Source organism: Rattus rattus, chromosome 10, assembly GCF_011064425.1.
Source record: "Rattus rattus isolate New Zealand chromosome 10, Rrattus_CSIRO_v1, whole genome shotgun sequence".
Lineage (NCBI taxonomy): Eukaryota > Metazoa > Chordata > Mammalia > Rodentia > Muridae > Rattus > Rattus rattus.
The window spans coordinates 40,220,812-40,235,151 of record NC_046163.1 but is presented as its reverse complement, the minus strand read 5'-3'; the positions used below and the strand labels follow the sequence as shown (position 1 = coordinate 40,235,151).

The following is a 14,340-nucleotide window of genomic DNA, read 5'->3' as shown; positions in this document are numbered from 1 at the left end:
TCCCATTTATAGGAACAATATAATGAAAAATAAAAGAAAAATTTTAAAGAAATGTACTAATTCATAAATATTTCCTAAGTGTTGAATTCAGTTATTCTTTTTATATATTTTTTAAAAGATTTATTTTATATATGTGAGTTCTCTGTTACTGTTGCTGTCTTCAGACACACCAGAAGAAGGCATCAAATCCCAATTCAGATGGTTGTAAGCCACCATGCGGTTGCTGGGAGTTGAACCCGATTTGTGGAAGAGCAGCCAGTGTTCTTAACCACTGAGTCAACTCTCCATTTGTTAAAGCTAACAAATCATTCCTTATTCCAAAGACTGTGTTTCATGGTTTTCATACTTACTTTTCCAGTTCTTCCTGCGAATGTGCAAACGTACAGCTGGCCCCACGAGGGCATCCTCCCCTTTGCTTCATATCTCGACACATGTATGTTTTGTATTTGCTATGCTGTGGAGGCTAAGGCCAAGATCCAAACACCAGACAAAACAAAACACATAATAACAAATGTAAATTTTGATTTCAGTTTAGGATTCTTACAGCACAGAAGAATTTAAGCTAATTTCCATATTTATCTAAACTACTTACAACAAAACTATTGAGGGCAGAAATCAGAGTTAAAAATTAAATTTTAATTATTTATTTTTACGTGTGTGTTTGTGTGAGAGAGAGAGAGAGAGAGAGAGAACGAGAGTGAGAGAGAGAGAAAGAGAGGAGGGGCTCAGAGTACAATTTTGTGGAGCTGGTTCTTTCCTTATACTTTTACCTAGGTTCTAGATATTAAACATAGGGTGCCTTAGCTTGCATAAAGCTTCTGCCTACTGAGAGACCTTTCCAGGTCCAAAATTAAAATTTAAAGGGAGTTGTAACAGGAGCTCAAGGTTAAGAGCACTGCTGCTCTTCCAGAGAACCTGGGTTCAATTCCCAGGGCCCATATGGCAGCTCATAACCATCTAGAATTCCAGTTCTAGAAACAAGACACCCTCTGCTGGCTTCCCAGGCACCAAGCACATGTATGCACATGCAGACATGTACCCATACACACTGTATAGTGACACACTGTGTAGCTTTCAGACCACATCAGAGAAGTTTCTCAGTGGAGTGCTCAGCCACAAACTGGACATCTCTATGTCACATGCACACACACACTTTCACAAAGGCTTAGAGACCAGACCAGCATGGAGGAGAGGTCTGGCAGAAAGACTGTAGAAGCCAGACATAGGGAGGACCAGGGCACAATAATAGTGTCTTCTAGACATGACAAGACAGAACACTCATAAACTCAGCCACAGTTCAATACCCTAGACTTTGATCTCTATGAGATGTTCTTTCTGCCAAGTTCCTACATAACCAAAAATCCTTGAAAATCCCTTAGCCTTGCAATTTTGGGGCTAATATAAACCCCAAATAATAAAATTTCCTGTGTTTGATGCTATTTTCTCAAAATCTGCTTTAGAAAACTAGCCCTGTCGGATAGAAAATAATACATAATTTGATCAAAGAACTTGGGTACTGGTCTTTATGCTCATTCAGTGGGATTACAGTGTATTATGTGAGATCTTGTCTCTCACAAAAAATAAAACCAAAAAGACTTTCAAATGTATATGCTTCTAATATTTAGTTAGTGGTCATAGAACATAAAGCTGACTCCTAACAAAAACCACAACATCTGTTCCAACAAGATGGCTCAGTGGGTGATGCTGCCAAGCCTCCAGGACCTACAAGGCTAAACTCTCACCTCCACACATATACACAAGTTAGTGGAAAACAAGACTTTTTAAAATTAGAAGATGGTTTGGCACACTAGTAAAATAAACATTATTAATGAAACTTTTTAAAATACTAACAAAAAATACGAATATTTGAAAAGTACTAGTAATTCAGCATTGGTATCAAAAAGTGACATTATCAAACTGAAATGTAACATAAAATTACTTAAGAAAAATTAAAATATTAACTGTTAACTATGTTAACTTATAGTTTCTATACTCAGAATCTTTTTTTAAAGCAAAGCAATTTAAAAAATTATTTTATATGAATGCGTGTTTTGCCTGCATGTATGTCTGTGCACCAGTGCATGCCTGGTACTCACAGAGGCCAGAACAGGGCATCTGATTCTTGGAACTGGCAGGAGGTTGTGAATCACTAAGTGGGTGCTTGGACTTGAACTGAGTTCTCTCAAAAAGCAGCCAGTTCTCTTAACCATGGAGCCTCTCTCCAACCCCTATAGTCAGAGTCTGAAAATATTTGTATCATTAGTTCTTGCTTTGTATCTGTACCTACAATGGTCAGTTTCTAAGTATACCCAAAGTTGCTTATCTGAAGATTTCAAATAGCACTTTACCTGTTGTTGATCTGCTCCTTTTTTGCTGTGGTTCTGGATATAATCAACCAGTCCATGGACTACTGTACGTACAGCAACCAGTCCATTTTCTAGCTGTTCCCATGTTGGAGGAGGAGCATCTATAAAATTAAAAATTAAACAAAACCTATAATGTTATGCAGTGTTTTCTCCAATATTAAGCTAGTGTAATCAAGTTAATTGTTTTGCAACTTTCAGACACTTGTCCATCTATGACAACTTAAAAGACCCTAGAATCAGCAGAGAGACGGGTCTCTGGGTACGCCTGTGGTGGATTATCTTGATTATGTTAACTTCTACAGAAATACCGATCTTACCTGTGTCATTCATTCCTCTTTGTTTCCTGGTTGTGGGTGTGATATGTAAGCTGCTTCAAGCTCCTGCTGCCTTGACATACTGGTCTGTACTGTGAGCTGAAATAACCCTTCTCTCTTAAACTGCCTACACACACACACACACACACACACACACACACACACACAGAGGGGAGGCGAGTATGACAAGAACTGTGAATTCAGCTGATAGTGAACTAGTAACCTTGACAAAATAGATTTGGCTGGAATGGTGGAGACAGATGACTGATCAGACTGAATTTAAGACAGTGCTATATAACTGGAGACATGACCCAGGGTCAGATCGTTTGTCAACAGTCTATCTACTGTTATGTAAGAAGAGGATATAACAGACAACTGTAGGAGATACACTAATATGTGGCAAGAACTGTAGCATTTCTTTTTTAATTGGTCAGAATGCTAATTAACAAAAATGGGGAAAATAATTGCTACACACACACTCACGCAAATGAAGGTCTGATTTGATTAAGCCATTTTGGGACTAGATCTGTAAACAAGGGGGTGATGAAAATTTAAGAGAGTCTGAAAGCCACCAACTCATTCTACAAGCAATGGCACATTACTAAAAGACATGTGTGGAGATGATTTACTCTGCATCGATAAGTAATCTGAACTGACAGCATCAGATGTAGAGAAACTTGAAAGCATTAGGTTTCAGAGCAAAGGACTAAAGCTATCATTAAGGAATAAACAGGAAGTGTGGGTCACAGGAAATTGTGAAAGAAAAACACATAATGCCATGTCTCAAAAGGTATGTAGAACAAGTGAAAGAACATGCAAACAAGACAAAAGAAACACAGCTAGAAGAGCAGGCATCACAGATGAACTCACGTTGAAACACAGACAGATGATTATGTACTAGGAAGCACTGGCTGCTTCCTGGGTGGTCCTGCAGACACACCCAGGACCCTTGATGCCCAGGTCCCTTTATATAGAGTGAGCACTTGATGCTAAGAATCCAAAGGCACAGACAGCACTACTGTGGATGGAGTGGGGTGGAGTGATGCAAATAAAAACAAAGCAGAAGTTTCTATGTATCAAAGAAGAAGCATCCAGTATTAGTAATTGGATTAGAGACACATAAAGTAGTTTACGGACCCAGAAGTCATGTCTGGAAGGAGTGACTAGGAAACTACAGTAAGCAGTATGTAGCTTTAGCTCCATAGGAGGCGTGAACTCTGGAGGACAGCAGTGGAGCACTGTTCAAGTAACAGGTCATTAGGTCATTTTCAGGTCAAGGAGGGGTAAGAAAAAAATGCCCAAGTAAAGGTTAAGAAAGCATATAATGAATAGAATAAGGCCTTATGAGAAGATGGAATAATGAAAACGCAGCCAAAGAAAAGCTGAGAAAGCTACTTTGGGAAACTTTAGAGGGAGGTAACAAAAGAAAACTGAAGAACCACCAAGCAGTACCGAGAGACACATAAGGTCCACTGACTTCTTACCTGGACTAGGGTCAATGTTTGCTAGTAGCTCCAAATGGGGTCTTAGTCGGTTCAAATTCGCTGGATCTCCAGTCCGCTGGAGAGCAATTGTTAGTTCCTGAACACTCTGTGCAAAAGAGGCAGGGGTCTGCAACTTAAAAGAAAAAAGTAAACATTAATTTTCCAAAAGATCAGATAACCCTTTTAAAGCACAGTTTATTTACACCGTCATTTTTTCAGTTTATTAAATTTACTTTGTATCTATCTACCTAACCTATGCTGTGGTTGGACTGAAACACCTGCTGTCTAAAGATCTTTCTTTCTACCCACAGCTTGGATACTGTGTACAATACCATGTTCCCTACTCTTTGACTAGGAGGCTTTCTCCCCATATCACTGTATTGGTTGGGTTAAGAAGTATAATCTAGGGGTTGGGGATTTAGCTCAGTGGTAGAGCGCTTGCCTAGCGAGCGCAAGGCCCTGGGTTCGGTCCCCAGCTCCGGAAAAAAAAAAAAATTATAATCTAGAGATAATGTCAGATAACAGTAAGAATAATGCCACTGAGTAGTCATATTGAATGAGTTCAAGTTCTTAAGACCATATATCACGACATTAAATATATAAACTGTACAAACTAAATTTCATATATTTAATAGTCTAAATAATTTAAAATGTCTAGTACAGTTGAAAAAACAATGTTACAATTTGACTGCAGGACATAGAGAGATCAAACTGGAAAAGACGTGGAACCTTCCTCCTTCTTGGCTAGCTTTTATAGTTTTATGCAGGGTGCTGGGGGAGATTAAGTCAATAATGGTCTCACCCACCAGCTAACCTGCCCAGGCAAGAGGTGCCCAAAAATATATTCATTTTATAAGTTCTGTTATTCTAGAGAACTGTGGCTAATATGAAGGTATTCAAGGAAGAGTTACAAACAGTAAAAAGCAGAAAAAAATAAAACTAATTTCTTAATTCTCAGTCAATCTGTTATTCAAAAACTGTCATGTTTTGGGATATCTACTATAGTGGTCTTTATATCAAAACAGACAGCTGATAAAATAAAAACAGGGTTACTAAAATTTTTATCAAGCTCACCATGGGAGGTAATATTTAGTATATATAAAATTATTCTGAGTGGGAATCATAAAGTCGCAAGGCATATATCTGAAAGATCATTCATTAAAAGACTCCTATATAAAATTAAAAGGCATTTGGGAGCAGGGTTGAGGGGTTGGAGAGATGGCTCGGTGGTTCAGAGCGCTGGCTGCTCTCCCAGATATATTTGATTCCCAGCACCTATATGGTAGCTTGCAAGTATCTGTAACTCTAGTTCCAGGAAATATAAAGCTCTCTGGATTCTTTGGTCAATAAAGAAAGAAAGGTGATGACAAGGACCGTGGGAGAGCACTGGTTGAAGCACTGTAACACTACTGTCATTTTGATAGGACTAGCTATGACAGAATATCTGGACACAATGAATCTCATTTACAGAAGCCTAACATAAGCTATTTCCAATAATATTCATTTGTTAAATAAAGTAATTACAAAATAATGAATGTCAAGACTCCAGTAAGGGACAGTAAAGACACTACCTTGTCAATAATAGACTGCATATGAGATTTATGAGACTGGTCCCCATAGAGCAGAGAGGACCACTGGTCTGGTGCAATCCTTAAGCCAGCTTCCATAGCAATTTGCACTATCTGGGAGTCATGTTCTCGCCTCAGAGCTTCATAAGTCCTAAATTCTTCTTTCAGCTGCATCAAAGAAGAGTCTTCATCACGTTTGGTGACCTAAAAAGACACACAGACACACACACAAATCTAATAACAGACAAAAACCTCATACTTTTTATAAACACATATAAACAAAAAAAAAAAAAATCCAATTTATTTTGGGTGTTTTGATGTGTACCATAAGTGGCAGGCATACACAGAGGAGAACTCCCAGGAAGCAGTTCTCTTCTTTCACCATGTGGGTTCCAAGACCACCACTGAGCCATCTCACCAGCCCAGAAAAAGAAAAAGAAAAAGAAAAAGAAAAAAAAGAGAGAGAGAGAAAAAAAAAATCAAAATAACAGCTTTCTTTTAGCAGAAAATAGCCAGATAAAAATGGGATCCACCATCCTGTCTGCAACATCTCCCATTATAGATGTCAAAATCTTGCCTTTAAAAAAAAAGTTTTAGTATTAATTTATTCTTTTCTTGATCTTTAGTCACATTTTTTATTGGATTTTTTTATTTACATTTCAAATGTTATCCCCTTTCCCGTTTCCCTTCCATAAACCCCCACCCCCTTTTTCTATAAGGGTGTTCCCCCATCCTCCCTCCCCTTTCTGCCTCCCAGCTCTGACATTCCTCTACACTGGCCCAGCCTTGGCAGGATCAAGGGCTTCTCCTCCCATTGGTGCCCAACAAGTCTGTCGTTTACTACATATGCAGTCAGAGCCATAGGTCTGTTCATGTGTACTCTCTGGATGGTGGTTTAGTCCCTGGGAGATCTGGTTGGTTGGTATTGTTGTTCTTATGGGGTTGCAAGCCCCTTCAGTTCCTTCAACTCTTTCTCTAACTCCTCTGATCGGGACCCCATTCTCAGATCAATGGTTTGCTGCTAACATTCGTCTCTATATTTGTCATGCTCTGGCTGAGCCTACAGGAGACAGCTATATCAGGCTTCTGTTAACATGCACTTCTTGACATCGGCAATATTGTATGGGGTTTGGTTGGCTGTATATGGGCTGGATCCACAGGTGGAGCAGTCTCTGGATGGCCTTTCCTTCAGTCTCTGATCCAAACTTTGTCTCCATATCTCCTCCTATGAAAATTTTTGTACCTTTTTTTAAAGACAGGGCTCTCACTATATAGCTCTGGCTGGCCTGGAATTCACAGAGATCTGCCTGCTTCTGCCTCTCCACCCCCACCCCCAAGTGATGGAGTTAAAGGTATGCAACATCATCATACCAGCCATAGATGTCTGAATCTTCTTAAAGAAAGAATGACCATGTGGGTAAAATATTCACAGTATAGAATTTAAAAGATACTAGTGTGGATACAGGCATTTTTAAATTTAAAATATTTAAAGAGTATAATTATTTTAAAAAGCAGTATGTTTCTTCTTCATAAATAGAGGTCACAACTCTAGGGCTTGCCTAGCATTAAGTTATCTGACACTAATAACTAAAGAGCTTCCAATATGACTAACTGGATTTATCTTAATTTTTCCATGGAGTTTTGTGAAATGGGCCATAGCAAAAAGTGTAGAGTACGAGATGCGGGACTGTAATAATAATAATGATAATATTTTAATAATAAAGCTTGCAGCTGGATATGGTAGTACTCACTTGCAATCTTAATATTCAGGGGGTAGAGGCAGGACCACCAGAAATTCAAGGCCAGCCTTACCTATCTAACAAGTTCAAGATCTTGAGGGCTATAAAACTATTTCAAATACAAACAACAAAACCAACCCCGTTTTTTGTTTTTTTTTTTTAATTTTAAAAGAAGAAATGCAGGGGGGGGGGAGATGGAGAGATGTTCAGAGAGTAAAGCACTTGCTGTACAATCATGAGACTCTCATGAGTTCACGATCCTCAGTTCCAACCAAATGGAGGTGGGCAAGCAGGACACAACTTCAGTCCCATGTCTATAAGGAGCATAAACAGAACTTTTTAAACTTGTACTCAGCTACTTGAATCAGGAAGCCCTCAGGCTCAGTGTGACGTCAATAAAAATTAAAAAGTGCCACTGGAGAAGACACCTGATGATGACTCCAGCTTCCACGTGTGTCTGTATGCTACACGCATATTTAAAAAAAAAACATAAAAAACCCAACTACCTTATTTAACACTTGCTATGTGTTAACTAAACCATTATATTACTATATAAACTCACTTTAATTTTTGTAGCACATCTGATGTATGTGTTATTGTTATCTCAGTAACTTATACTTTGAGTGAGGCTGGATTTAGACTAAAGGTTTAAAAATTTAAAGTAATTCTCGCCTAGACTCACAAATTCCCTATGACATTTTAAAAAACATTTGGAGGTTGGAGTTGTAGGTCATGGCAGAGTGGGTAATTCCTACATTGCCAAAAATACAATTGTATTTTGTTAACTTTTTAGTCCCATAAGGACCTATATCAATCATTATAGTAGAAAATTCCCCCCTTTTAACTTTCTTCCTAAAAATACCTCATACTATTACAGTCAGAAATTATACATCACACTTAAAATTTTTTTAAATGTACTCCTTTTTATTTTTTCTAAAACAATACTGGATTTTATTAAGCAAGAAGTACACAATCTCAGAGAAAGAATCAAGTATGGGTATTAAAAAAACCCTACCACTTTATCCTTATAACAAAGTAAGGTCCAACTAAACCTTGCTAGGAAATCAGATAAATAAACAAACACAAAAAAACTTAACTACTTTGCTATTTTCCAAAGATAAATTAAAAGTACAAATAAACATGTGTATGTATGTATGAAATATGTATGAAAATACTTCCTCAACATAGGCTAGCCCTCTTTAAAAGGTAGAATATGCTTTCTACACGATACATCGGCTCCCAGAATGTAGTATTAGTTTGAGTTGTGGATGCTGTGGATTGAACCCAGAGCTTTGGACACATTATAAGCACTCTGTCACTGAGCTATATCCCCAACACCTTCATTAATCTGAAAACAACCCAGGAATTTTAAGAGCTATCACATCAAAAACACCAGAGCTGTAGTGTATTGAAAGGTCAAATAGGCTAGCCAGATGGCTCAGCAGGTAAAGGCACGAGCTGCAGAAGCCTGATAGGCCAAATTCAACCCCCAGAACACAAAAGTAGAAAGAGAAAAGCAAGTCTACAAAATTGTGTTGTATCTGCTGTAGCATGCACAAAACACACACATACACATACACACACACACACACACACACACACACACACACACACTCTCTCTCTCTCTCTCTCTCTCTCTCTCTTGGTTAGAGGCTCGAGAGATGGCTCAGAGGTTAAAAGCAGTTGCTAGTCTTTTAGAGAACCCAAGTTAGGTTCCCAGCATCCTCGTCAGGTGGCTTATGAACACCTGTAACTCCAGCTTCAGAGAATAGGACACACATATGGCATATACTTGAATATATACATAAAGTAATAATTAAACAAAATGACTAGTGAATGACTTAAATAACATCAGAATTTACATTTTTTTCTAGAGCCATCAACATGGGTTAGTGGTAAAGATACCCGCTGCCAAACCTGATGACTCAAGTTCAATTCCTGGGATCTATCTGGTGAAAGGAGAGAACCAACACCCATAAGCCATCCCCTTACCTCCATATGCACAGTGACACATGTATACCCATGTATCACTGATCCCTCACATTATACAAAATAAATCAAATTTTATAGCATATTTATTGTAAAATAAAATTTAGTAAAAAATTTTTATTTATGTGATATTCGACTATAACTGAGGCAGAAAGATTATTATCTAGGTCAGAAAAACTACATAGTGAGTCTGCCTCAAATAACAGCAACAACAAAGTTCCATTTCAAAACTTGCTCATGCTTTATTGATTGACTGTGATACTAGGAACTCAGGGTATTACACACTAGGAAAAGAAGGACTCCACCTAGGAAAGCTTCTTATAATCTATATCTGTTTCTGTTAGTAGAGAGCACAAAACAAGGAAAGCATACAGACATTCTGAAGTATATCCTAAATTAGATTCAGTGAAGAGTTACTTTATTCTTTCTAACCATTACAATAAATGTGAAATACTATATTTAGAAAAACTCAGAACTGGAGACAGTAATTTTCGTTGTAAGTCAATACAAAAGACTGAGACCCATTTCAGTACAGTATCAGCTGAGGAGGAACGGATGGCTTTAACGTTAGCAGGGTCATAAAGTTGGTTACAGGATATATCAGAAGGAAATTTTCTTTTAAGGAGACAGGAAAATAAGGCAGGATGAACAGTAAGTGACACCTGATGGGTATCAATGTTTAAGGCAGTGCAGATTCAAATTGGAATGAATATGTCCAGTATTATCATCTACATTGAAGCCAGACAGTGAACTGGTATCTCGGACTGTACCATCGCATTAGGAACAAACTCTTAAAAACCTTATTACTGACTCTGGACTAATTTTGCTTACAGTCTTGGATGATATGCTGGCTAGTTTTGTGTGAAAATGCTTCCACTAGACTGGTGTGTAAGCAAGCCTGGGGTGCATTCTCTTGATCAGTAACTGATATGGGAGGGCTCAGCTCATTGTGGGCAGTGTCACCCCTGGGCTGGTGGTCATGGCACTAAGACAGCAGGCTGAGTAAGCAGCTCTCTTCTATGGAGTGTTTCAGTTTCTGCCTTGAATTCTGCCAATGACGGACTGTGGACATGGATGCAAAATAAACTCTTCCCCAAATTGCTTTTGGTCATGGTGTTTTTGTCACAGTAATAGAAACCCTAACTAAGTAGAAATCCCAAGACAGAAGGAATAACAAGATGATTAATCTCTTTGTATAAATTTAAGAGGTGAGACTATATTTCAGCAATATAGTACTTGTCTAACATGTGCAAGTCTCCTCTGGGTTCAATCCCTACCAGTTGTAAACAGAGAGGTCTAAAACAAAACTGAACAAGACAAACCCAGGATTTAACTAGAGCATTATATTTTCTGAAAAGTACAGGCAATTTTACTAAGGTCCATACCTTGAAGCAGGAGGCTCTGTAGAGGAGCTGAACAACATGTCCAATGCTGGTTTTAGAGGCTTGAGGAAAACGTGGCTCCAGTCTTTGTACCACAAAGAGAACCAACACTTTCCGTGATAATGCAGAACCATCTTCCAAGGCCAGCAAGACCAGCTTCAGAGCTTCCTCCTGCATCGCTAGAGAAAATGGTACAATCAAAATGTACTGTGAGCAAAGATGACCTAAATCCATTACCCGAAGAGCAATAGAATACCATGCCATTAACAAGCAATACAGTGAGCCCAGCATGGTATTCCCAGTGCAGGTAATCCCAGTACTCTGTATTAGAAGCCAACCTGATGTACAGATTGAGTTCCAGGATAGCCAGGGCTACAGGATACCCTGTCTCAAAAATAGACAGACAGACAGACCAAAACCAAACCACCACCACTAACAACAAAACCCCCAAACAATAAAATATATTTACAACTACATTTTAAAGCCACATTTGTGGGCAATTCTGTCATTTTCTATTAAGTAGATAAGTGAAACAGAATTTAACAAAAGATGAGGGTCTGTAAATTTCTTAAGGGTTTTTACCCTATACTTTTAGAATACCTTAGTATGGGTAAGTAAGCAGCCAGAGCAACAGACAATCTTTAATTACATACCTGGTCCAAGGAACTGGCAGCCCCGAGCTCTGACTGCTGCCCAGAGGTTAGAAGAGAGTTGCTGAGGATTCTGGTGCTGGAGAATGAGCTCTGTAACTGTGCGTTCACCTAAAGATCGAGCAGCCCTCATAGCACGGATCCTGCCTTCTTCTTCCACTAGCTGGCAATGGACCAGAGTTACAAGTTTTCTCTGCATTGGGCGACTCAGAACACTCTGAGTAGTGCTATTCAGGCCCACTCCTGGAGAGGAGAAGAAAAAAGCTATTTCTAGGTTTATAATGCAATTTTAAGATCTAGGAGCACTTCCTCAGGAGTGGCTCATCTGTGGGCTAGTTCTTGGTCTTATTAGCATACTTAAAGTAAACAATAAACCAACAGTTTGGGTAACCACACCTTTAATCTTTGAGAGGCGAGGGTAATTAGATCTCTGAGTTCAAGGACAGCCTGGTCTACTGAGTGAGTTCCAGGGCAGCCAGAGCTACAAAGAAACCCTGTCTTAAAACATCGAAATAAAACAAGTAAACCAGTAATTAAGTAAATAAAACCATACAACACTAACATTTAAAAAGTAAAGCAAATATAGTAGACAGATCTCACTATGGCATTCAAAACACCATTACTCATTTTAATCAGATAAGAAAAACTGACAGAAAACAGCAATTAATCCAGGACCCAAGTACCGTTGTTCTAATAGTTCTGGTATATTATTACTGGTGTATCTTACTAATAGTTAACAGCGGACCCTTTCTGGAAGGTAACGACAACTTCCATTTTCTACAAATGGAAACTAAACTAGACAACATTCAGAGTTTATCACATAAAAGCTAAGGATATAGCTGCTAGAATGCATAACCCCTGGGCTTAATTTGCAGCATCCCCCAAACAAGTTATCTTTGCCCTTGGGAGGTAGAGACAGGATGATCAGAAGTTCAAAGCCAACCTGGGCTAAATGAGACCCTGTCTTCAAAGGAAAAAACAAAACAAAACAAAACAAACAAAAAAACCCCCAAAGCTGTCAAAAAATGAAAAGCTCTTCTAAATCATGCTGTATGTATTTCTATAGCCACTCATAGTACCAACATCATACAAACTCTGGATTTAGTACTACTTTATATGATGTGGTTTATAATACTATCTAGCATGAAGTTGGCTTGGCTTATAATGAATAAATAAGTTTTATTAGCACTCACTAGGGCTAGTTATATGGACAGTTCAATAGTAGAATGCTTGTCTAACACTGAAAACTAAGTAGGGGAAAAGTAGAAATGGAAAAAGGGGGTTAAGAAAGGGAAGAGACAGAGAAAGAAAAGGTTTCATACATTTGTATTTTATACATTTGTGGCTCAAATTTTATGGTAAAGAAGTATCCATAACAGATATTTGGTCAAGTGTGATAGGGAGCACCTTTAATCCTAGCGCTTGAAAGAAGAGGCAGGTAGCTCTCTATGAATGTGGCCAGCCTGGTCTACATAGAGTTCTGGGTCAACCAGGGCTACATAGTAAAACTCTGTCTCAAAAAGCAAACAAATGAACAAACAGTTGTTTGTTTAAAATGGGGTTTTAAAATTCCATTTACCTCTCGCACTGCTGAGTGGTTTCAGGTACAATGCTAATTCTTCTACACATTTCTTGGCTTCCTCATAATGCTTTGTATCTTCAACCCCACTACACAAAGTAATGGGTTGTTGCTCAGGGATCTGGAGATAAAAGGAAAAGTTTTGAGTGTTTTATTAATTTATATTAAATGTTTTACTGAGTACAATTTAACCACTGATAGTCCAGGTGCTTACAACATTAAAACTACTAAATTTGCTAAATGCTTTCAAACTTTTTACCTGCATATACTCATCCACATCCCCCTCCCAAAGAGGAAAAAGAAATGTTTTAAGATAGGCTAAGTGTAGGTGCACGTAATCCTTTGACAACCCAACCTGATCTTACAGATGGCACACAGGACGAATGGGTTAGAATCAGCCATGACACAGAATACAGACACTCAAACTAAGGCACGCAGTTGGCAAAAGCAAGGCTGAAAACACTTGCTACTGTAGACCATACCAAAGCTAAGTATTTTGGATTAAACTAGGTAATTTAAACTTTTAAAGCTAAAGAACTTGCAAACAGCATTACACACTGAAATTAACAAGTTAATTTTTTAAAGACTTAAATTTTGTTTTTCCTTATGTGTATGTGACTCCATGTGAGTATGCATGCCACATGAGGGAACTGGATCCCTTGTAGCTAGAGTTACTGGTGACTGTGAAAAGAGCTGCCTGGTGTAGGAGCTAGGAAATCAGTTCAGCAGCAAGCACTTACTCTATATTACTAAACTATTTCTCCATTCCCTAATCTGTAAAACCTAATGGATTGCCTTCAAGTCTTTGTTTTGCAAGAAGCATGTGCATGCGTGTGTGTGTGTGTGTGTGTGTGTGTGTGTGTGTGTGTGTGTGTGTGTGTGTGTGTGTGTGTGTGTACCAAGTAGGAGAAAGGAATTTACTGGAATTTAAGGGGTAGGGATTCTTTTGTACCACTAGAGGGAGCATGAACATAGAAATGGAACAGCCAACAGAACCTCAATCTGTCAACTAAATCAGGATTTTTCTAAGGAAAACCTTGTTTTCAGAGGCTAATATATTATTAAAATATAAAGGTAAACTCAAGATTCAGTAGCTTGAGTTACAGTGTTTACACCTAAAAAGATACTTTTAGAAAAGGTTGAGGCCTAGGAAATGTGCTCCTCCACAACTACAATGCCCTGTGGGAGGACGTTCTAATGAAAACACATCAGTATGAACTTACAATATTTTCATATAAAAGATTCAGCAGCTTTGGTGGAAGGATGTCA

At 38.4% G+C, this 14,340-nt stretch overlaps 1 protein-coding gene across 1 annotated transcript in view; it reads right to left on the bottom strand.

Annotated features, from left to right (window-relative positions):
• The window catches only part of Rc3h1 (ring finger and CCCH-type domains 1), a 42,388-nt gene that overhangs the window by 23,628 nt on the left and 4,420 nt on the right, over positions 1-14,340 (bottom strand). Inside the window, exons 2-8 of the mRNA XM_032915766.1 lie at positions 13,072-13,192; positions 11,496-11,735; positions 10,846-11,021; positions 5,736-5,936; positions 4,165-4,297; positions 2,349-2,467; positions 351-463 (exon numbers count right to left, since the gene is read on the bottom strand). Of these exons, the coding sequence (XP_032771657.1) occupies positions 351-463; positions 2,349-2,467; positions 4,165-4,297; positions 5,736-5,936; positions 10,846-11,021; positions 11,496-11,735; positions 13,072-13,192 (1,103 nt within the window). The remainder of the gene's footprint in view (positions 1-350; positions 464-2,348; positions 2,468-4,164; positions 4,298-5,735; positions 5,937-10,845; positions 11,022-11,495; positions 11,736-13,071; positions 13,193-14,340) is intronic.